General features: G+C 41.3%; 2 protein-coding genes across 6 annotated transcripts; both read right to left on the bottom strand.

The window, feature by feature from the left end:
* Window positions 1-1,921: 1,921 nt before the first annotated feature.
* Window positions 1,922-7,113, bottom strand: LOC131109748 (nicotinamide riboside kinase 2-like). 3 transcript variants are annotated; one of them, XM_078788818.1, is made up of 8 exons: window positions 6,371-7,113; window positions 6,204-6,294; window positions 4,011-4,059; window positions 3,599-3,773; window positions 3,450-3,521; window positions 3,273-3,379; window positions 2,371-2,456; window positions 1,922-2,301 (listed from the first exon to the last, which is right to left on the bottom strand). In XM_078788818.1, exons 1-7 carry the CDS (start codon window positions 6,532-6,534, stop codon window positions 2,371-2,373), a joined length of 744 nt encoding a protein of 247 aa, XP_078644944.1. In that variant the 5' UTR covers window positions 6,535-7,113; the 3' UTR covers window positions 1,922-2,301. The 3 variants fall into 3 exon arrangements, with proteins under 3 accessions (XP_078644944.1, XP_057918023.2, XP_057918026.2); XM_058062040.2 differs by having other exon boundaries at window positions 1,922-2,304; window positions 6,371-7,104; XM_058062043.2 differs by lacking the exon at window positions 4,011-4,059 and having other exon boundaries at window positions 1,922-2,304; window positions 6,371-7,095.
* A 1,880-nt stretch (window positions 7,114-8,993) lies between these two features.
* LOC131109747 (caytaxin) lies at window positions 8,994-21,371 on the bottom strand. Of its 3 annotated transcripts, XM_058062038.2 has the most exons (13): window positions 20,798-21,046; window positions 17,587-17,694; window positions 17,483-17,526; window positions 17,183-17,410; window positions 16,966-17,127; window positions 15,803-15,905; window positions 15,596-15,727; window positions 15,432-15,518; window positions 15,253-15,351; window positions 13,469-13,495; window positions 13,331-13,387; window positions 13,056-13,102; window positions 8,994-9,327 (listed from the first exon to the last, which is right to left on the bottom strand). In XM_058062038.2, exons 2-12 carry the CDS (start codon window positions 17,661-17,663, stop codon window positions 13,063-13,065), a joined length of 1,056 nt encoding a protein of 351 aa, XP_057918021.2. In that variant the 5' UTR covers window positions 17,664-17,694; window positions 20,798-21,046; the 3' UTR covers window positions 8,994-9,327; window positions 13,056-13,062. The 3 variants fall into 3 exon arrangements, with proteins under 3 accessions (XP_057918021.2, XP_078644964.1, XP_078644962.1); XM_078788838.1 differs by lacking the exons at window positions 8,994-9,327; window positions 13,056-13,102; window positions 13,331-13,387; window positions 13,469-13,495 and adding an exon at window positions 21,138-21,371 and having other exon boundaries at window positions 15,189-15,351; window positions 20,798-20,907; XM_078788836.1 differs by lacking the exons at window positions 8,994-9,327; window positions 13,056-13,102; window positions 13,331-13,387; window positions 13,469-13,495 and adding an exon at window positions 21,142-21,371 and having other exon boundaries at window positions 15,189-15,351; window positions 20,798-20,907.
* Window positions 21,372-21,795: the final 424 nt, after the last annotated feature.

The raw sequence follows: 21,795 nt of genomic DNA, 5'->3' as shown, positions 1-21,795 counted from the left end.
ATAAGATTTTTCTATATTACACTTTATTATGTTTGCAAAGTATTATATTTCAACTGTATATCCCTGATGTTCCCTAAAATCTAAACAATTTGAATAAAAGTGCAAATATAAAATACTTTTTACTTCAAATATTTATAATATGTTTGAATTGCAAATGTACAATATACATTTTTTAATAATAGAACATTTATCAGAGTTTGATGATTTGTGGTAATTGTATTACATCTGCTATTTCATATTAGATCTTCTCCAGTGTGACACAATTGACATAAAAGTCAAATGTCGTCTCGTCAAAATGTTGTTTGTCCTTCTGTCATGTGATGAGTAACTTTTTAATGGCGTTAGTGACCAAGCTTTAACACACACACACACACACATATACTGTGTCCTCACCAAATATGGAGGGCCAGACTGTATTTCTGGGGGGGTTCGAATAGCGAAGGGTGACGTGGGACCACCACCTCAACTTCTCGCCTTACTTGTGGGCCAGTGCTGTCACGCTGATGTGTGTGAAAATAAGCCCCACCACACACACACACACACACACACACACACACACACACATAGGCTAAATTTAAAGTGCCAGCTGCCATCTGCTGCAGGCCAAGCACTGGAATGTCAAGACTCCCATAAACGCATCACAGGACCCTCTGGCCCCCCACCAGAAGCTACCTTGTTCTCGGGGGGAAACACACTCAGCTGCACCACATTTGAATCTCGTCCAGTGAGGATTTAAATATTACAGTATATGTTATTATTACCAGTATATGATATTATTGCCAGTATATGATATTATTACCAGTATATGATATTATTGCCAGTATATGATATTATTACCAGTATATGATATTATTGCCATTATATGATATTATTGCCAGTCCAATTAAATGTAATAGAATCATCACTTCTTTAGGTGGTCACCAAAGATTATGATAATAATTATAATTAATAGCGAGGTATTGCTTATGAATGTTTAGTGTGTCTGCAGTCCATCCTAATATCCTACTTATATTATATTTTATGGTTATGTTTTAGCTTCTTTTTATAAACAGAGATTCAAACCCAGGTCTTCCCCATCGCCTCACTGTGTGGCCAACATGCCATGCCATTCATTTTCTACCGCTTTTTCCTCACGAGGATTGCTGGAGCCTATCCCAGCTGTCTTCAGGCGAGAGGCGGGGTACACCCTGGACTGGTGGCCAGCCAATCACAGGGCACATATAGACAAACAACCATTCACACTCACATTCATACCTATGGACAATTTGGAGTGGCCAATTAACCTAGCATGTTTTTGGAATGTGGGAGGAAACCGGAGTACCCGGAGAAAACCCACGCATGCACGGGGAGAACATGCAAACTCCACACAGAGATGATGATGTATAGTAAGACCTTTTTTCGGACATGATGTATAGTAAGGCATTTTTCTCGGACATGATGTATAATAAGGACTTTTTTTGGACATGATGTACATATAGGAAGGCATTCTTTCGGACATGATGTATCATAAGGCATTTCTTTCCGACATGATGTATAGCAGGGGTCTCAAACTCGTGGCCAGCGGGACACTAGTTCCAACGCTTTTTACCGGCGCTCCGCCTGGTCGATGCAGCTTCCAGCGGTACTTCAGGCTCAGTTTGAGGACCTGCTAGCTCGGGTTAGCGCAAGGAAGATATTTGAGAACAGTGGAATGTTTTATCTCAGCTTTTCTTGTGGAAAACGGAACCAAAGCACTGAAAAAGCAAAGCAAAAGCATTGAAGACACTTTTTTAATTCTGTTTTTTATTTAAAAAAATGTAAAACCTGATGCAGCCCAGCCTCACCCAGACCCTAGCTCCAGTGCCCCCCAGGTAAATTGAGTTTGAGACCCCTGGTCTATTTCCTGCAGTAGTTCATAGATGATCTTTGATGGGGAAAAGCTTGTGGTGTTTTGTATTATGGCGCCACTTCATTTATTTATGATAAGGTGTGTTTGTGTGGTAAAGTATTCCAAGAACAAAAGAAAACAGACAAGTCTTGTTTTTGTTTATGCCATCTTTTACTTACTTTCACTTTCTCAACCTTTATGTCTGTTCAACCTGGGCTGAACCACAGGCGGTTTATCTCTTAGACCACAAAAAAACAACAAAAACACAGGAACATAGAAAACACAACACTGATTGTGGTCAACATCAACGACTATTTACAAATCCTACACGTTCAGAACGTTAGAATCCATTGTTGCACATACGGTATCATCAATTATCACCAGATTTAGTATTTACAGATCTATACACAAAATCTTCCCAGCGGGTGATCGCCCTGCTGCGGAGAGAAAGAGGAAGTGGTTAAGTATGAGGGTGGTGATTTTTTTCTCATGTTTTGTCTTACCTATGAGTTGTTGAGGAGGGCGTTCTGTATGCTCTGGAACACGTGGATGTAGATGTTGTCTTTTGAGGTCATTCCGTCCAGGTATTCTGGTACAAGCAGGAAAGTCAGTGTGAGCAGGTCCGAGTCCAAACATAGCACATTCAGGGAAAGTGAGGCATACATTTGGTTAGTTTGGTCGTTTTTGTTTCAGAAGAAAATAATGACATTGTTGCGTTATCCCGATTTTTGCAGAAATGTACTATGACGTGAAGGGCAGTTGCTAGGCAGGATTTTATCAGTGTCTTTCCTATGTTAGAGTCAGGAAGACTGACCTTAACTGAGGTCTACAGTTCTTTAAATGTTGTTGTGGGGCCTTTTGTGACCGCTTAGATTATACAGTTGGCCGGCCACTCCTAGAAGGATTCACCACAGTTCTGTGTTTTCGCCATTTGTGGATAATGGCTCTCACTGTGGTTGGCTGGAGTACTTAAGCTTTAGTTATGGCTTGATAACCTTTTTCCAGACTGGTAGATCTCAATTAATCTATCAGAATTAATCACAGTTATGTTATGCCCTAACAGAGGGGGCAATCACGTTTTCACACAGGACCATGTAGGTGTGTATTTAAAAATCAGCATTTTGTGTCAAGTTGTGTTGTCACTGACTAATATTTAAATTTGTACTGTACTGTGTTTTTTTTTTTAGCAAGAAGTGCTCTGTCTTTTAATGTACCTATTAGACATTGGAAGTACTTCCTGTAGTTTTTTGGCATGACGACCTATTAGAGTACTTTTTGGCAGGATTTTATATTATAAATTGAGAGTACTTCTCCTGCATATCTTTGTATTTTGATAGTCTGTTTGGTATTTTAAGGTATGTATTGTAAATTAGGAGTACTTTTCATAGTACTTAGTTTTTTTTACCGATTTTGTCACAATGGCTCTCCATTTCTTTGCGGTGCTTGAGGTACATGGGCCACACGTGGCCCTCAAAGAGGCCGGGCGGGTCGGGGACGGTGTAGGTCCTGGTACTGCGGAGACAGAGTCTACATTAGACAGACCTGACGATGACGATAATAATGAAGATGAGGGTGACGCTACCTTCTCCTCCTCTTGCACTCCTCATAAGGAAGCGAGATGTAGAAGCATCTGTCGTAGATGTCAAGGAGGGGCCTGCGGGGAGGAGAAGAATCTCAGAGGTGACTTCAAGGAGGTGAGGGACCGCAGGAGACGTGTGAGGGATGACCCACTTGTAGTTGTAGATCAGGAAGCCCTCCACCAGGAGGATATGAACGTCCTTCTCAGAGTCGCATTCCCGGGTGTCGGGTGACAGGCTGACTCCGTGGGAGCGAGCAAATTTGACCGGGTTCTCCTGCCAGCCTCTCACCGTGTTGGCCATGGCCTCCATGTCCAGGGCCGTGATGACTGGTGGAGGAGGAGAAAGAAGAAGAAAGAAAAGAACGTTTAAGCACACGACGCAAAGCCAAGATGGCATTAGTGAATGTTAGTCACGGTGTGTGTACTCTATTAGGCAAGATATGTGTATTTTGTGAGTCAAGGTGTGTATTGGTCATGGTGTGTGTACTCCTTAGAAGGTTTAGTCTTGAATGTGCAGGAAAGTCATTTACTGTACTGCATGTGCAGGTTTTTTCCCATTCTTACCATCCCACTGTCTAAAGCCGTCCTCCCCGACTTCTATTTGATGGGGTTTCTGAAATAACAGTCACCAGTGAAACATTGGCTGCAACCTAGTAACCCGTCGCAGCTGATCACACCTGGACAGGACAAGGCAAGCACTCGTCTCCCAACTCCATAACACGACCTCCACGACTTTGCCGTCCTCGTTGGAACGCGCGACGCATACTTTGAAGCAGGGATAGTCAACGCAATACTGGACAATTAACTTCTCATTTCAAAACACGAAAATATCTGCTTTTATCCGCAGCAAAAAAAGTCAAAGATCCTATATGTGACAGGAGTGCTCCGCTGTGGAAGAAGCATGTGCTTCGTGCGTCCACGATCCTTTATGGCAGCAGTTCTTTGCTCTTTTTAAGGATTTACTGCAGGGGTCTAAAACTCAATTTACCTGGGGGCCACTGGCGCTAGGGTCTGGGCAAGGCTGTGCCGCATCAGGTTTTCAAAAAAAAAATTATTTTTATTAAAAACAGAAAAAATATACAAACTTTTTCAGTGCTTTGGTTCCGATTTTCTACAATAAAAGCTCTGATAAAACATTACACTGTTCTCAAATATCTTAATTTTTATTTTTCTGCGCAAAATAAGATGAAAAATAAATAAACAAATCAAGAATTAAGAAAATCAATCAATCAGTAATAAATAAATATAATAATAATAATAAAACGACAAATAATAAAAACTTAAGAAACCACATATAGTTGGTGGGTAGACAAATTATATTTTTCAGATTAAAATGAACAAAGCATTATTAGAACCCTGTAGACATGACAAAACACGACTATAGTCACATTTATACTCTTTTTATTTACAACATATTGCGCAACTGCAGGGTCTTGAGACACATGCTAACTCGCAAACTAGAGAGCTAGCGACCTAAACGGTAGCCTTCAAGTTATTTCCTTTAAACTTAAATAGCCCAAAACTTACCACTTCCACACGGATAGGGAGGATAACTATTAACAGTTATTTAACCTTTAACATGAACATTAATCAAACGTAATAATTTTTTCTGGGTACATGATACCATACAGCATCCATATCAAACTTGCGCGGGCCGCACTAACATTAAACTTTCATATCAAGGCGGGGGCCTCAAACTAGTGTCCTGCAGGCCCATGGGCCAAATGTTTGAGACCCCTGATCTACTGCATAAACATGAAAGATTTGTCAAAAAAATCTTTATGACAGAAGCATTGTGCTGATTTTAAGTACCTACGGCAAAACAGATCTTTGTTTTTTTTTGAAGACCTCCTGCCAAAAACACGAATCAAAGATGCTTTATGTGACATGAACACTATTATATTGAAGGACCTACTTTAAAAACGTTTTTAAAGCCCTACTGGATCCTCTGCTGTTTGTAAGCACATACCGCAAAAGCTGAAGTCAAAGACCTACACGACTGTGCTGTTTTTGGAGGACCTCCTGCCACAGACACTCGTCACAGATGCTTTATATGACAGCGTCATTTTTAAGAACCTGCCGAAGAACATCATTAAATGATCCTCTATGACGCAAGAACGTTCTGCTGTTTTTAAAGACATACAGAAAAACTGCTGTTTTTGAGGATCGATCTACTGCAAAAACAGTAGTCAAAGATTTTTTCATATACGACAGGAGCATTGTTTTTAGGGACCGACTGCAAAGGTCAAAGATCTTCTGTATGACATGACTGCTCTACCGTTTTTTTGGGAATCGACTTTTATTTGAGGCCATGTTTTAAACAGACCTCTTCGTCCCCGAGGGCTGCCAGTTGACTAACCCTGCCTTAAAGCGTTTCAGACGCTCGCAAAGAAGTGACGGGGGTTGATCCGTGGGTGTTAATCGAGTTGTGCTGGACTCTATCCCAGCTGGTTTTAAGGGGGCGGTACCCATGACAAGACAATAGATGATTCCGAGCCCCCCAGTGAACAAAAACATGCATGGGATGGAACGCAGGAGGAAAACCATGCGTTTATTGTTGCAGTTTTGAGGGTGATTTTGGGACGCTTTGCACTTTGCGATTGACTGTCCAGGAGACAATCAGCCAAGATGTGTTACTAGGCTACGGCGATGACAGGGCATCTGCAGCTTATACAGCTACATGCTATGCTAGCAAAGTGAAGGTGTTACATTACCTTTTTCAGACAGACAAACATATACGTGCGGACACAGCCTTACCTTGAAGAAGTCGTCCTGATGCACCACGCAGCAGTTGGGCAGCGTCCTGAGCAGTTGGTTGGTCAGGGTGGTCTTGCCACCGTTGGTCACGCTGCAATCACACGCAAATTGGACTTTTTCTCCTGAAAGTCTCACTCATAAAGACTCCGAAGTCCCGGTCAACTCACCCTCCAATGCCGATGATGATTTTCATGTTGGTCGCCTTTGTGGAATTCAGTAAGTAAAAGAAGGGACCCCCTGCTAACCCGCTTCTCCTCAGCCCCCCTTTTACTACTTCATTGATAGACAATCTGACTGCAGGGTATTTATAGCTGTCAGGCTGCGGTATCATCGTCTCAAGCACCAGTCACAACGCTGCAGGGCGGAGTCAAGGAGGGCCGCAATGTTCCACCTGTCAGGGGCCGACCGAGTAAAGCGAAGGGGAATGTCACCAGCGAGCGAGCGTACTTCTGAGAAGCAACTTTGAAGTGGCTGAGCTATAAAACACGCCCACATGTGAAGGAAGCAAAAGCCTAAAAGACGACAAAGGGATTTTAAAGTAAACCGTGACGCCAGTGGATATGCTGTCTTTTACTGCGTTCGTCAGGGAGCTATATTTACCTCACTTCCATGTGTCATGCATATGTGTCATGTCACGCCATGTGACTGACAGCTACTGCAAGAGTCGCAAAAGTCTTCGGATCGGATTTGAACTAACAATCATAAAAATACTACTAGCTTATCTCATCAAGCGTAAGGAAGTGAACTTTGCTTGAGACAAAATTCTAGACGGGGGAATAACATAGTTAATGTTATATTGTAGTCATATTGTAGTCACGGTGATTTCAACGTTTTTCCTTCTCGGGAAACCACATTAGGTCAAACCGCAAACTATAATAACTTAATTGATAATATTGATAATTGATCCCTGTAATACTAAGCTTCAAGCTAAAAACAGGATAAAAGAAAGTAACCTAGCTACTATGCTACCTGCTACCTGCTAACCTATCCTTTTAGGCTTACTTCTATTCTATTAAGGGCTTCATAGAATATACAAAATATGTCATTAAGTATTTATAGCTGTCAGGTTTACAACATATTTTGTATATTCTATCAATGGCTTTATAGAATATACAAAATATGTCATTATTTAAGTATTTATAGCTGTCAGGCAGCGGTTTATTAAATTGACATCCCCTTTTCTGTCTGGTGATTAGCCTCAATTAGCAGCTAGGCAGCTAGCAGCTAATTTAGCAACAACCTTGGTTGAGGTTACTGGCGAGGCCAATTATTTGTACTATTTCGTCCAGTAAAGAGCCTGTGCTAGCTGCTAATTCCAATTTCAGTCATGTTTTTTAAAAAAAATAAAATAAAATGCAAGTACTTTTCTATTTAAAAATGAGTTCAGTATAAGCAAGCCTAAAAGGATAGGTTAGCAGGTAGCATAGTAGCTAGGCTACACTTTCTTTTATCCTGTGATTAGCTTGAAGTTTAGTATTGCCACGAAGAAAGCACTTTTTACTTTCCATCATAATTACTATATATTACTATATATACTATATTACCTGGATTTGTTAGTTAGCGATTTATTAAATTGACATCCCCTTTTCTGTCTGGTGATAAACCTCAATTAGCAGCTAGGCAGCGAGCAGCTAATTTAGCAACAGCCTTGGTTGAGGTTACTGGCGAAGCCAATTATTTGTACTATTTTGTCCAGTAAATAGCCTGTGCTAGCTGCTAATTCCAATTTCAGTCATGTTTAAAAAAAACAAAAAACTGTAAGTACTTTTCTATTTAAAAATGAGTTCAGTATAAGCAAGCCTAAAAGGATAGGTTAGCAGGTAGCATAGTAGCTAGGCTACACTTTCTTTTATCCTGTGATTAGCTTGAAGTTTAGTATTACCGGGAAGAAAGCACTTTTTACTTTCCATCATAATTACTATATATTACTATATATACTATATTACTAGAAATTTTACCTGGATTTATTAGTTAGCGATTTATTAAATTGACATCCCTTTTCTGTCTGGTGATTAGCCTCAATTAGCAGCTAGGCAGCTAGCAGCTAATTTAGCAACAACCTTGGTTGAGGTTACTGGCGAGGCCAATTGTTTGTACTATTTTGTCCAGTAAATAGCCTGTGCTAGCTGCTAATTCCAATTTCAGTCATGTTTTTTTTTTAAAAATAAATAAAATGTAAGTACTTTTCTATTTAAAAATTAGTTCAGTATAAGCAAGCCTAAAAGGATAGGTTAGCAGGTAGCATAGCAAGCTTGGCTACACTTTCTTTTATCCTGTTATTAGCTTGAAGTTTAGTATTGCCACGAAGAAAGCACTTTTTACTTTCCATCAAAATTACTATATATTACTATAATATATTACAAAATTTTTACCTGGGTTCATTAGTAGGATTTAATAGTTAGCAGCATACCAATTAGCTTAGCAGGTTGGCTATTTAAAAAAAATAAGAAAAAAATTAACTCAGCTCCATCAAATGGTTATTCATAAACCCAAAATTAGCACTTGAAGTCAATGATATTTGGTCATTTGTGAATATTGTGAATTAAAAGCAGTACAAGTCAAAAGTTTTGAGACATCTTCTCATTCCACAGCATGACCAAGTGTCTGTAAACTTTTGACTGCTCATGTAAGTTGGGAGTGAGTGAGTCAAGTGATACTGACGACATTAGCAACTTCTGTACGTGACCAAGTGTCCTCTTGTGTATTTTTGATTTATAACCTTGAGCAGGAAGTGTCAAATGCATTCTGGAGCAAAGTGGAACCCGTTTAGAGAGGAAGCCTGTTAAGAAGTTTAGCATGACAAGCTTGTTTATTAATCTCTTTCAATCAGCAAATATTTACACAATATTTTTCGCAGCAGCTGATGATTTCCATCTGGCAAACGACTTCAAAACAAGACGATAACAGCAACAGACGGATATCAACAAGCATGCCACCTTTGCATCGTCAACAGAAGGTCCAAAAATATCATCATCATGCCTTTCATCTGAACAAGAATCATCAAATACGTAAGACACCTTCCTCAAAAATAGATTTACACACCTGACATTCCCAAAAAGCCTGTTGCATCGGAATGACAATGATTGTCTTGCATGGACAGATCCACTCGTTGACACTTCCAGCTCTGAAAGACAACACGATTTAGTTTGGAACCGGAAATACACAAAACGCAATTCCCGCCAAAACGTGAGCAACAATGTTGACAAATTATTGGTTAGTACATCACAGCATATCATAGCAATCCAAAAACACCATGCAAATGCCTTTGATTCGTGCAAACAAGGTGTGATATAAAGGGATGGAAAAATGTGTACAATATGGTAATGGTAATGGTTTTATTTCATTTGAACATGCATCAGATTACAATTGATGCATCCCATAATCCGTTCACAGTTCCACATGTCCAAAAGGAGTAGGAAGAAGCAAAGCTTATTAAATCTGGTACTTTTACAATCAGTAACTGTTACATTTGTTCATAATACAGTTTAAGGTTTTTTTTTTTAATAATGTACCTCGTACTGAAGTACGAGGTGATACGAACAATAGGGCCCCTTTAAGATTAAAATATTACAAGATATAATTTAAGACGAGGAAACTAAAACGCTAGCCATCTGGAAAGGGAATAAAAACTGAAAAATGCATTTTGTGGAAAAAACAAAAAAACAATGACTGTAACACTAAATAACAATGACAGTATCCCAATCCCAAAACACAATATAAATACGCCCTCTGGTGGTGTTAGGAAGTATAGATGTGATGTGATTAGATCAGGGGTCTCAAACTCAATTTCCTTGGGGGCCACTGGAGCTCGGGTCTGGGTGAGACTGGGTCGCATCAGGTTTTCCAAAAAAAAAACCCAAAAAACGCATTTATTAAAAACAAAAAAATGTAAAAAACTTTGCTTTGGTTCCAATTTTCTACAAGAAAAGCTCTGATAAAACATTCCACTGTTCTCAAATATCTTACTTTTTATTTTTCTACACAAAATAAGATGAAAAATAAATAAACAAATCAAGAATAAAGAAAATCAATCAATCAGTAATAAATAAATATAATATTAATAATAAAACGGCAAATGATAAAAACTTAAGAAACCACATATAGTTGGTGGGTAGACAAATTATTTTTTTCAGGTTAAAATGAACAAAGCATTATTAGAGCCCTGTAGACATGACAAAACACGACTATAGTCACATTTATACTCTTTTTATTTACAACATATTGCGCAACTGCAGGGTCTTGAGACAGATGCTAACTCGCAAACTAGAGAGCTAGCGACCTAAGCGGTAGCCTTCAAGCTATTTCCTTTAAATTTAAATAGCCAAAAACTTACCACTTCCACACGGATAAGGAGGATAACTATTAACAGTTATTTAAACTTTAACATGAACATTAATCAAACGTAATAATTTTTTCTGGGTACCATACAGCATCCATATCAAACTTGCGCGGGCCGCACTAACATTAACCTTTTATATCAAGGCGGGGGCCTCAAACTAGTGTCCTGCGGGCCACGTATGGCCCGCGGGCCGCGTGTTTGAGACCGATGCTGTGTACTGTGAAGGCCATGTACTGTATATCAGCAATCCCAAGACACCATCCAAATATGCCCATTAGTGCTTAAAAAAAAAAACCTACGTATTTTATATTATTAGACACGTCTGTGCTGTGATTGGTCAGTTTTTGGGTGGTGGACAAGAGGGAAAATGAATAACTCATGAATAAATAAATAATAAATAAACACAAATCTGTTATGCATTTTTCTGACACTTCATGTCCCAAGTCAAAATACGCCCTCTGGTGGTGTTACGCAACATTGCAATCATAGCGATCTCATTGGAAGCGTTATAAGTGCTGCATAATAGTCTTTGCTACCGTTGAATCTTTCACAGTCACAAAATCCCCGCCATGTCTGATATTTCCTCCCATTTTGGAACGCAGATCCATTTGCCTGACCCGGGTGGTGTTGGGTATTTGTTAAAAATAGCATCCATGTCTGTGTACAGGAGTGCCTTGAGGAGATTAGCAGCTGCACTTTATGTAACGTGGCGTCCTTAGGGAATATGATGTGTGAGGATCATGTGACACCCATGCACACACACACACACACACACACACACACACACAGAGGCGACACATGATTTTGCACAGGTGTAACAGAAGCAGGCCTTTTGCAGTGCATGGTGTCCAACGTATGGCCCCCCTGGATTAAAATAAAATAAAATAATATTACTGCAATCTCGAATTCGCAGCGTCACGTTTTCAAAAATATATTCATAAATCCTGTTGTTTTGTCATTGAAAATGGCAAAATTATTAGTCCAAAATATGCAAATTTAAGCTAATGTTATGTTTTTTTGTTGTTGCCTAAATTAAGCATTTATTTTTTATTTATTTTTTTTCGCTTTATTTGGGCAAATATATGAATCATAACAATGCATTTCTTACATCAATCAAAATCAAAATATAACTTTCCATTATTTACATTTGTATTCAACTATCTGATAGCAAGCCCAAAAGGAGTAGGCTGAAGCAAAAGCTTATACATTTTTTTATAAATTTAAGTTGACTTTAGTCTTTTCCAGTGGCGTCATTAGGCCCATTTTAGGGGGGCTTCAACACAAAATGTTCCTAAGCCCCCGCTAAATAATTTTATATTTTTTATAGATTTTTAAATTTATTTTTTTACAAAAAATCTCAGACAAATTCCATATAATAGGGCAAAAGCAGGCTAATACTAGCCTGTAATAATCAGAAGAATAATAATGGTGATAGTAATAATAATAGGCTAATTAATACAAGGATGAAGAGTCTTGAACCAGTCATGATGTGCTATATATATCACTATATTGACACTTACTATGGTACCCATTATGTCATTGGATGCTCATATCACCTCCTACTTCAATACGTGACAAAAACTAAAAAAAACTATATTAGGAAAGCAGGAAGTGAACAAATGTAACAGTTACTGATTATAAAAGTATGAAATTAAACCATTACCATTACCAATAATATAATAATGATTATTATATAAAACGTAGAAATGCTGCTTAAAAGGCCACAGTGAAATAAAAAAAAAACAAGAATGAATACAAATCTAAAAATAAGAGTGGTAATTGGCATCCATTTTCCTTATTATGTCCTGTGCGGGTTTGGTCTCCATGATGGGGAGCGGAACACAGAAACTATGTCCTCAGCACACAGCTATTAATTGCTCTGATAGACGCTCCAAAGCAGTGGCGGAGCTACGGGATCCCCCTCTGCCCCCCCCCCCCCCATCTAGACATTTCCACCCCTATGTTAGTAGTGGTCACACCTTTACTACACCAATGCATCAAATGGCTACTTTTCTCTTACTATGTCTACGGGATTGGGTAATTGGAGTGTAAAGGTGGCTATTCGGGTGTTGTTTCTCGTCTATTTCCTGTCATTAACAGCTTTTCTTTGCTCTAACTACAGCACATATACGCTAGCAGCAATAAATGAATTCATGGGAAACCAATGCAAGTGGACTGTAACAGCCACAAGTGAAGCAGCTGTCCTGGGTTCACCAAAAGATGCACTTTTCTCCAAAGCTTTGGGCAAAATATGAATATTGTTTCGCATACATTCATTTATTTGTGGTGACCCACCACTACCCAGCTACTGTACATTGGATCTGGGAGCTACTCCAGCTGACAGGCCGCCCCTTTTCCCGACTCCCTGGACCCCCGACCCTGTCTGCGCTGTACTATATGGCAGCGGTCCACTGAGAAGTGCTTGTGGATCAGAGATGGGTTACACCAACCGGGGGGCTAACATTACAAACCAGGGCAGGCGTGTTGCGTCACGCCGAGGAGAGCTCACTTGCCTTAATGTCAGATGTCGCAGACGATCTCCGTGATGGTTGGCTTCGGCCTGAAAGGCAAGATGAGTCTTGTGTAATAAATACTACGAGGGTATGGGCTCATACAGAAGAACATCCTGAACATAAGCTTTAGCTTCCTCGTTTCACTCTTTCTTCTGCTCAAGCATTGCTCATCATTCTAACCATTCCAGGTTCCTAATAGGGCATTATACGGTGTGTTCAGGGTACACAGGGGGGAAGCTTTTAAATGGAGTGTACATACTGACTACAGTGGTCACCTTTCTTTAGCCGGCGGAATGGATGTCTTGGTGTGTTGCTGCTGTTCTTGATCCAGTCTAGAAGTCACACAAAGAAAACAAAAACTTTAGAACAGGAAAAAATGTCATCCAATATTTGAAATTTTAAAATGACATCACCTTGCTTTCATCTTCTCATCATCGTATCTGCGGAAGGTACAAGATGTAAGGAGTGAAAGGTTACTATATTAGTTTTTACTGCCATCTAGTGACAGGACTAACACAATACAATGTATAATAATGTCATTGAAAACGTAGAAATGCTGCTTAAAAGACCACAGTGAAATGAAAAAAAAATGTAGTACAAATCTAAAAATAATACAAATATAACATGAGAAAAAATGTATTATTGAATGTAAGTTTATGACTTTAAAAAAACTTCCAAAAAATGGCATATATCTTGGAAAAAAACAAGGGGTTTTCTCAATTAAAGTAGTACATCTTCCAGGAAAACAGTCCTATTTTACTCAAAAATATATGTGATGTTACACATATCGGTATCGATTGATATCGGAATCGGAAATTGAGAGTTGGACAATATGGGCATATTGGTTATTGGGGAAAAAAAAGCCAATATTGGACATTCCTAATTTTTCCCTCTAAAATGTACATTTCCCACTAAGATATTAGTGGGAAAGCGCTGCTGGATTGACTGTTGGACCAGTTCTTGCTGACACAGGCACATAACACGTACACTGGATTCATTAAAAATACGATGAGTGTATTGTTAAATAGTATAATTAATTTTTTCGTTTGTTTTAGCATTCGCCTTATAATAACATGGGTTAAGTACAGAAATAGACCCCTAGACTAATAGACTGCGCCTTATAATCCGGTGCACCTTATGGTAAACACCAGTGGTGTCATTAGGCCTATTTTAGGGGGATTCAGCCCTCCTAAAATGTTCTTAAGTCTCCCGAAATAATTTTATACTTTTCATTATATATTTTTTATAATATTATAAAATATATATATTTTTTATAATATTTGTATTTTTTTAATTTATAGATTTATTTTTTTACAAGAAAATCTCTGACAAATTTCATATTCATTCATTCATTTTCTACCGCTTATCCTTACGAGGGTCGTGGGGGTGCTGGAGCCTATCCCAGCTGTCTTGGGTGGAGAGGCGGGGTACACCCTGGACTGGTGGCCAGCCAATCACAGGGCACATATAGACAAACAACCATTCACACTCACATTCATACCTATGGACAATTTGGAGTGGCCAATTAACCTAGCATGTTTTTGGAATGTGGGAGGAAACCGGAGTACCCGGAGAAAACCCACGCATGCACGGGGAGAACATGCAAACTCCACACAGAGATGGCCGAGGGTGGAATTGAACCCTGCTCTCCTAGCTGTGAGGTCTGCACAATAACCACACGACCGCAGTGCACAAATTTTATATAATAGGGCAAAAGCAGGCTAATACTAGTCTACTACTACTAGTAGTAGTTATAGTAATAATCAGAAGAATAATAATGATGATCGTAATAATAATAGGCTAATGAATAATATAATAATGATTATTATATCATTGATCACTGTCCACTGGACAGAATGGTTGCAGAGCTTGAGCAGCGGTTTTGCAGTTTAGATTGTGTGTACTTGTGTACATTTAATGGTGGCCTAAAACAATTGAGTATCTCTACTAAATCTGTCCAAAAGTGGGAAAGTTATATCCCGGTTATTGTTCCTTATTTGTTTTTTTTGATTTTTTTGAATGTCTACTACATTCATTCATATGTAAAATACCCCCCCCCCCCCCCCCCCCCCCACACACACACACGTCTTCAGAACCTAGTGACGCCCCTGGTAAACACCTAAAACATGAGCGCAGCATTGACTCTGTATTTGTATGTGGAGCGCGGCGCTGACCCCTGGTGGTAGCATAGACTTACTGCAGCACGCACTCAGGCACCTGGACATGTTCCATCGGGATAAGCTGGCTGAGCTCCTCCAGTGTGTGAACGTATCGGATCTTATCCAAGAACTTGACACTGCAGATACATATACCGTGGTAAAATGTGGTTGAACTGTTTCTCTAGAGTTGTGACGAGGGAAAGGTGCGGTGCTTCACCTGATGAAAGGTCGTGAGATGGCCAGGACGGTCCTGATGAACCACGTCGGGTGAGCAATGATGAGACACTTCAGGTTCTTCCTCAATCTGCCATCATAAATCATTTTCAATTTCATAAACTCATCACCTTGAAGCTTTTGATCACATGACGACATCTATCTTACTTCCTGTCAATCATCTGGTAGCATTTCTTCAGCCAGCCGATGCCGGGCATCTTCCTGCGTGGGGTGGCTCCGTTCAAGTACACGATCATGTAGTCGTCAGCCACCAGGAGCTCCAGGCTGCTCACCACGTATCTGAGAACAACATGGAGCAACATCAGCAGAGGGTCGGCAGTCACGCGGAGAAGAAGTAACGCCTTGGCGTCTTACAAGAAGAGGTTCTCCATGATGTACGTGTAGTCGTCACAGCTGCTGTCAGGAAGGTAGCTGGCCGCAAACACAATGATGGCGTTCAGGCCTTCTCCGTAATAACCTGCCACAAAGGGACACAAGGATGTTGGCAAGGATCTACTTGGGTATGAATCCTTCTCTGTAACAATAGCTTATTATTGTTAGACGCCATGCAGAACTTTTAAGCACTTTCACTTTGTGTGGGCTCACTATTTGGCAAACACTAACTTCTTCACACATTTCATTCATTCATTCATTTTCTACCGCTTTTTCCTCACGAGGGTCGCGGGGGTGCTGGAGCCTATCCCAGCTGTCTTTGGGCGAGAGAGGCGGTGTACACCCTGGACTGGTGGCCAGCCAATCACAGGGCACATATAGACAAACAACCATTCACACTCACATTCATACCTATGGACAGAGTGGAGTTTGCATTTGCTCCAGGTATTCCGGTTTCCTCCCACATTCCAAAAACATGCTCGGTTAATTGGCGATTCCAAATTGTCCATAGGTATGAATGTGAGTGTGAATGGTTGTTTGTCTATATGTGCCCTGTGATTGGCTGGCCACCAGTCCACGGTGTGCCCCGCCTCTTGCCCGAAGACAGCTGGGATAGGCTCCAGCACCCCGGCGACCCTCGTGAGGATAAGCGGTAGAAATGAATGAATGAATGAATATATTTGTTTCATTACTAATGTATTTATTTAGCAACCATAATATTCATCTTTTATTTAACGACCATCTTGTTTATATTTTCTAACTGATTAATTTATTTAATTATTTTCATATTTATTTAATGACTGATTTATTCAATTACTTTTTTATTTATGTCATGAACAATTCATTTATTAATTTTTGTACATTTATTTTATATGCCTTGTATTTTTTTTTTCAGGACCTATGTATTTATTTAGTGACTAAATAGTGACTAAAAAAAGTCATGAAATAAATACATAAGTCCTGAAAGAAACACACAGCATATGAAATAAATGTACAAAAATGAATTGATTGATTTATTTCATGACGTCTTGATAAAATGGCCGGCATCTGTCAAAGGGCGGGGTGGGCGGAGTCAATGATGTGATAGGTTTGATGTGCAATTGGAGGCTCGGAATCCTCATCCTCATGGGAAGGAAATAACTCACCCCCGTGGGTGACCACCCTCAGGTAGGGCCTGATGACCTGCATGTCGATGCGTTGTTCCTGGTCACCGATGATCACTGTTCTCCACAGACGGCCAGACGAGTCTGCTTCCTCCTCGCCTTCTTCACCCGGGAGAGACTTGGCGGTGGCCACGGGGGTGTCGTCTGGAAGAATAACACTTTAGTTCCTTCACAAAGAAGACAAGTCTGTCAAACTCACCCTCCCACTCCAGTTCGTTGCCGTTATTGATGAACTCCAGCGAGTCGGTGTCGTCGGGTGTCTCGATGTCATCCACGTTGATGTCCAGGTCGTCCGGCGTTTCCAGGAGGTCGTCAGAAAGCACCGAGCCCTCGCTTTGCTCCAGCGACAGGTTCATATCGGGGGCGATGAGTGTGCGCCGCTTGGACTGGTCCCTGGACTGGCTTACGTTCAGACTGCTGGGGGGGTCTAGAAGAAGCCAAGTCATGTGATATGATGGGATCGCTATGTTCCGGTACAAGATGGGAAAATGTCACATACTGGCTCTGGAGTCGGTGAAGCCGTCTCCATCCTCTGGTAGAGGCCTGTGTAGACACAACATTAGGTACACTTGCACTTTCTACCACGATGACGCGGTCTCTTACCTGGGGAAGTCCTCGTCCTGCCACTCGTCCTTCACCTCCATGCTGTCCATGCGTAACGTGGCCTCCGCTGTGCCCATGTTGTGCTCTGCTTAGTCGCTAATCACCTCACTGAAAACAGACAAAGGCGTGTTGTCGTACTATAGCGCTACCAATACGGCAATGTCGATATGATTCAAAGGGGGAGGGAGAGGGAGGGTTCACTCTGCAGTCCATTTGTCTACTGGTTTGGCAATAACGTGCTACGAGGACACACACAAACGACTACACAAGTAGGCTAAAAGGCCTTCAGGCTAACTGCTGCTTGTGTTGTTATGATGGGATTCAAAATGGCAGCCTGTAGCATGTTGCGCTGCTACCGAAAAGACACTAGTAACAGTCAAGTGCATGCGTTGTGCGAGTCCTCTTTGACCGTCGCTTTGACACACGCTAGTTTGAGGGAACACAGTGGTGTGGCAGCTGATGTGGAGCCACAAATATTGAGTAGAAAGGGATCAGGATAATTTTATTTTGAAGGGTATGCTTAGCCAAGGCTGCCCTTTGTCATCCATTCTGTCCACAGTTTTCATGGACAGAATTTCTAGGCGCAGCCAAGGTGTTGAGGGAGTCCGTTTCGGGGGCCTTAGAATCTCACGCCTCCCTGGTGAGGTGTCCCGGGCATGCCCAGCCGGGAAAAGGCCCCGGGGCAGACCTAGGACACGCTGGAGGGACTATGTCTCACAGCTGGCCTGGGAACGCCTTGGTGTCCTCCCGGTGGAGCTGGAGGAGGTGGCCGGGGACCGGGAAATCTGGGCTTCCCTACTAAGACTGCTGCCCCCTCGACCCGGACCCGGATAAGCGGAGGAAAATGGATGGATGGGCTTAGCTTCAACACCCTGGCAGACGGCCCTCTCCAGAAGCCCAATGTTATTTTTTTGGTGGGTGTTTTTGCAAAACTTTATTTGTATTCTTAAACTGCTGAAAAAACCCCCAACATAGACCAGCTCCCAGCATGACCAGCATACTATGTTGTGTTTTCGTGCTGGTATGCTGGTCTCCAACCATCAAGACCAGCATATCGTATACCAGAGGTGGGCAAACTTTTTGACTCGTGGGCCACATTGAGTTCACAAAATTGTCCGGGGGGGCCAGAACATATATTTAATACACACACACATACACACACACACTATTTCACACTTATAATTTGCCTTGATTATTTGTCTAATTGTATCTGTAAAAGTGTTACACTATCAGCTGTATGTTCTCATGTCCCCTTTTTCAAGAGCACTTTAACCCTCCTCTTGTGTTAGAGTCGGCCCTGACCCGTTTTACATTTTAATGCATAAAAAGAATCACATAACATTTGTTTATTGCATCAAGGCTTTTTGACTTTGTCAGGAAACTCTATTCCAACAAAATAAAACCAAAACAAATATTTTTACTACATTTTAAAATGGTCTGGTTGAAATTATGACCACTGTATTGTTAGGGCCGGTTTCGACCCGGTTATAATAATATGACTATAAAGCAATATTTTGAGCCACAACTGAAATCATAAGTGTACAATTAGCCAACACAATGACAACCAGCTCCTCTTCTCATCATGTAAGCTTCAGGGGATTCTCATTTTGACCGCTTTTCCAGTATACCAGCAGAAAAACAATGTCCAGACATGTGAGGTGAATTCACTCATTTGACTGATGGCTGATTTCACATTTACAATTTGGATCATGGAAAGAATGGCAAGAAGTACAGGGAACCAAGATCTGGACCAAATTTTTATTGACAACGAGGGCGAGAACAGACCAGCATCGCCATTGAGATGAGCAGGAGGACAACAGAGAGCTGCTCTATAGCCCTTAGTAATAACCAGGTAACAAAAGAACCTTCAATTTATGAATATGATTCTTTTGAGGTTAATTTTACCATTTTTGGAAATTGAAATGGAGGGGTATAGTGACAAAAAAAGGCCTACATGCCCACACCAAAAATATTAAAACCAACATTTTCATGGATGAGGAAGCCTAAGAAGGTAACCAAGACATGAGAAGCAAATTTGATGGTAACTTATTGTTTTTAGTGTATTTTATAGCTGATTTAATACATGGGTCAAAACTGACCCGTTAACATAAGAGGAAGGTTACACATCAAACCACAGCAAACTATGAAATTTAATTTTACAGTTTTGTTGGTGTTTTTTTCTCTAAATAAGACAGCCGACTTGAAAGTCATGTTGCCAGCTTGTATGTTAAAAGCTGAAATACTTAAAAAACAACTGGCGGGCCGGATTCAAACACCTGGTGGGCTGCATGTGGCCCCTGGGTCGTAGTTTGCCCACCCCTGTTGTATACTGTTTGGATGCTGGTGACGAACCTGTGAAACTGGAATAGTTGTCTGATCACCAGGGATGCAACCATTCCCACTCACATTCATACCTATGGACAATTTGGAGTGGCCAATTAACCTAGCATGTTTTTGGAATGTGGGAGGAAACCGGAGTACCCGGAGAAAACCCACGCATGCATGGGGAGAACATGCAAACTCCACACAGAGATGGTGGAAACAAACTTGGGTCGCCTAGCTGTATGGCCTGCATGCTAACCACTCGACCGCCGTGCAACCTGAACATTGAAATATTCAAGAAAAAATTGGCTATTGGAAGTTGTATATTCTTTCATTTTCTACCGCTTATCCTCACGAGGGTCACAGGGGGGGTGCTAGAGCCTATCCCAGCTGTCTTCAGGCGAGAGGCGGGGTACACCCTGGACTGGTGGCCAGCCAATCACAGGGCACATATAGACAAACAACCATTCACACTCACATTCATACCTATGGACAATTTGGAGTGGCCAATTAACCTAGCATGTTTTTGGAATGTGGGAGGAAACCGGAGTACCCGGAGAAAACCCACACATGCACGGGGAGAACATGCAAACTCCACACAGAGATCCCCGAGCAGAGATTCCAACCCGGGTCTTCCCGATCTCCTGACTGTGTGGCCTACATGCTAACAAAAGTCGTATTTGATGTTTACAAAAAATAAGTTAGCTTTATGTCAAACTAAACAACCTACAAACATTTATTTTAAGATGCTTAATCAACTTCAGCGTTACAAAAAACCTGTGATTGACAGGTGATCAGTCCAAGGTATACTGTAACTGGGGTAGGCTCCAGCTTTTGGAATGAAATGAAAGCTCCAAGTATTCCCGAGAAGAAGGAAGGAAGTACTCACATAATAGAGGAGCTTCTCTGTGATGTGATGACGCTCCTTCAAAGATAACCGAGCATCCCCCGTGCGGATCCACGAGGGGGAACTTGGGTGATGCTGATGCGGGAGTCCTCCTGCGGAGGAGAACGTTCATAAGCAAGAACATGATGCGCTCACATCCATCCTGCTCCTATCGTATCCCATGCTGCTTTTTTGGAGGGGGGAGCAACCACCTAATCCTCCTGCGATTTCAGCTTCCTTCCACTTTGATGCTGAGCGTGCCTCTACCCAAGCCCCGCCCTCCAGCCCTCAGCGCTAATCCTGCTCTGATGATGTCACCCATATGCTTGTTATGTAATCAAACCTGCCTCCTCTTGTTTTGATTCCCCCAAGTCGGGCCGTTGTCCTCCTCGCCTCCTTGTCACGTTCCAGCTATTTTCCATCCACGCTTGACTTACTCACTCATCTTTTTCTCTCTCCGTCTCCGCAGTCTCACGCACTGGAGGGAGCAAGATGGGAATATCTACTGTGCTGTTTCCAGGCAACCGCAACCTCATCCCTCCCCTTCTCAGCATCCCTTTTTTAAGCTCCGTCACTGGTAACGTTACATTCCGCTCCTCCCTCTTGACTCCTACCCCTCCTTGCCTCCTCATCCTGTCTCTCATCACAGAGCACTAAGCTCTGGGCGATGCCGTTTGCTGAGCATAAACAATGTGACTATGTCGCCATGACACTGATTTTTTTCCCCCCAACACCGTGTATTTGAATCCCTGTATTGCAAAAGAATGGAAGCAGACTTTCAGCAATGGTGTTTTTAAGCTATTTTTAAACTAATATACTGCAATGGATGCAATGCTTCTTGGGTCCAGAGTGTTTGCCTAAAGAGTCGACAACAGAGATGAACTAAAGTATCCGTGCCTGCAGTAGCGGTTCCAGCTATGGGCCATAAGGGCAATTGGGCAGGATGGCATTCGCCAGGGGGTGCAGTAGACGGCGATGGTAGAATTTTTTGTTGCTTTTCA

Source organism: Doryrhamphus excisus, linkage group LG2 (assembly GCF_037039965.1).
Source record: "Doryrhamphus excisus strain RoL-2023G ecotype Guam linkage group LG2, RoL_Dexc_Guam_v1.1, whole genome shotgun sequence".
Lineage (NCBI taxonomy): Eukaryota > Metazoa > Chordata > Actinopteri > Syngnathiformes > Syngnathidae > Doryrhamphus > Doryrhamphus excisus.
The sequence above is the reverse complement of the archived record's forward strand: the minus strand, read 5'-3'. Positions and strand labels throughout refer to the sequence as shown.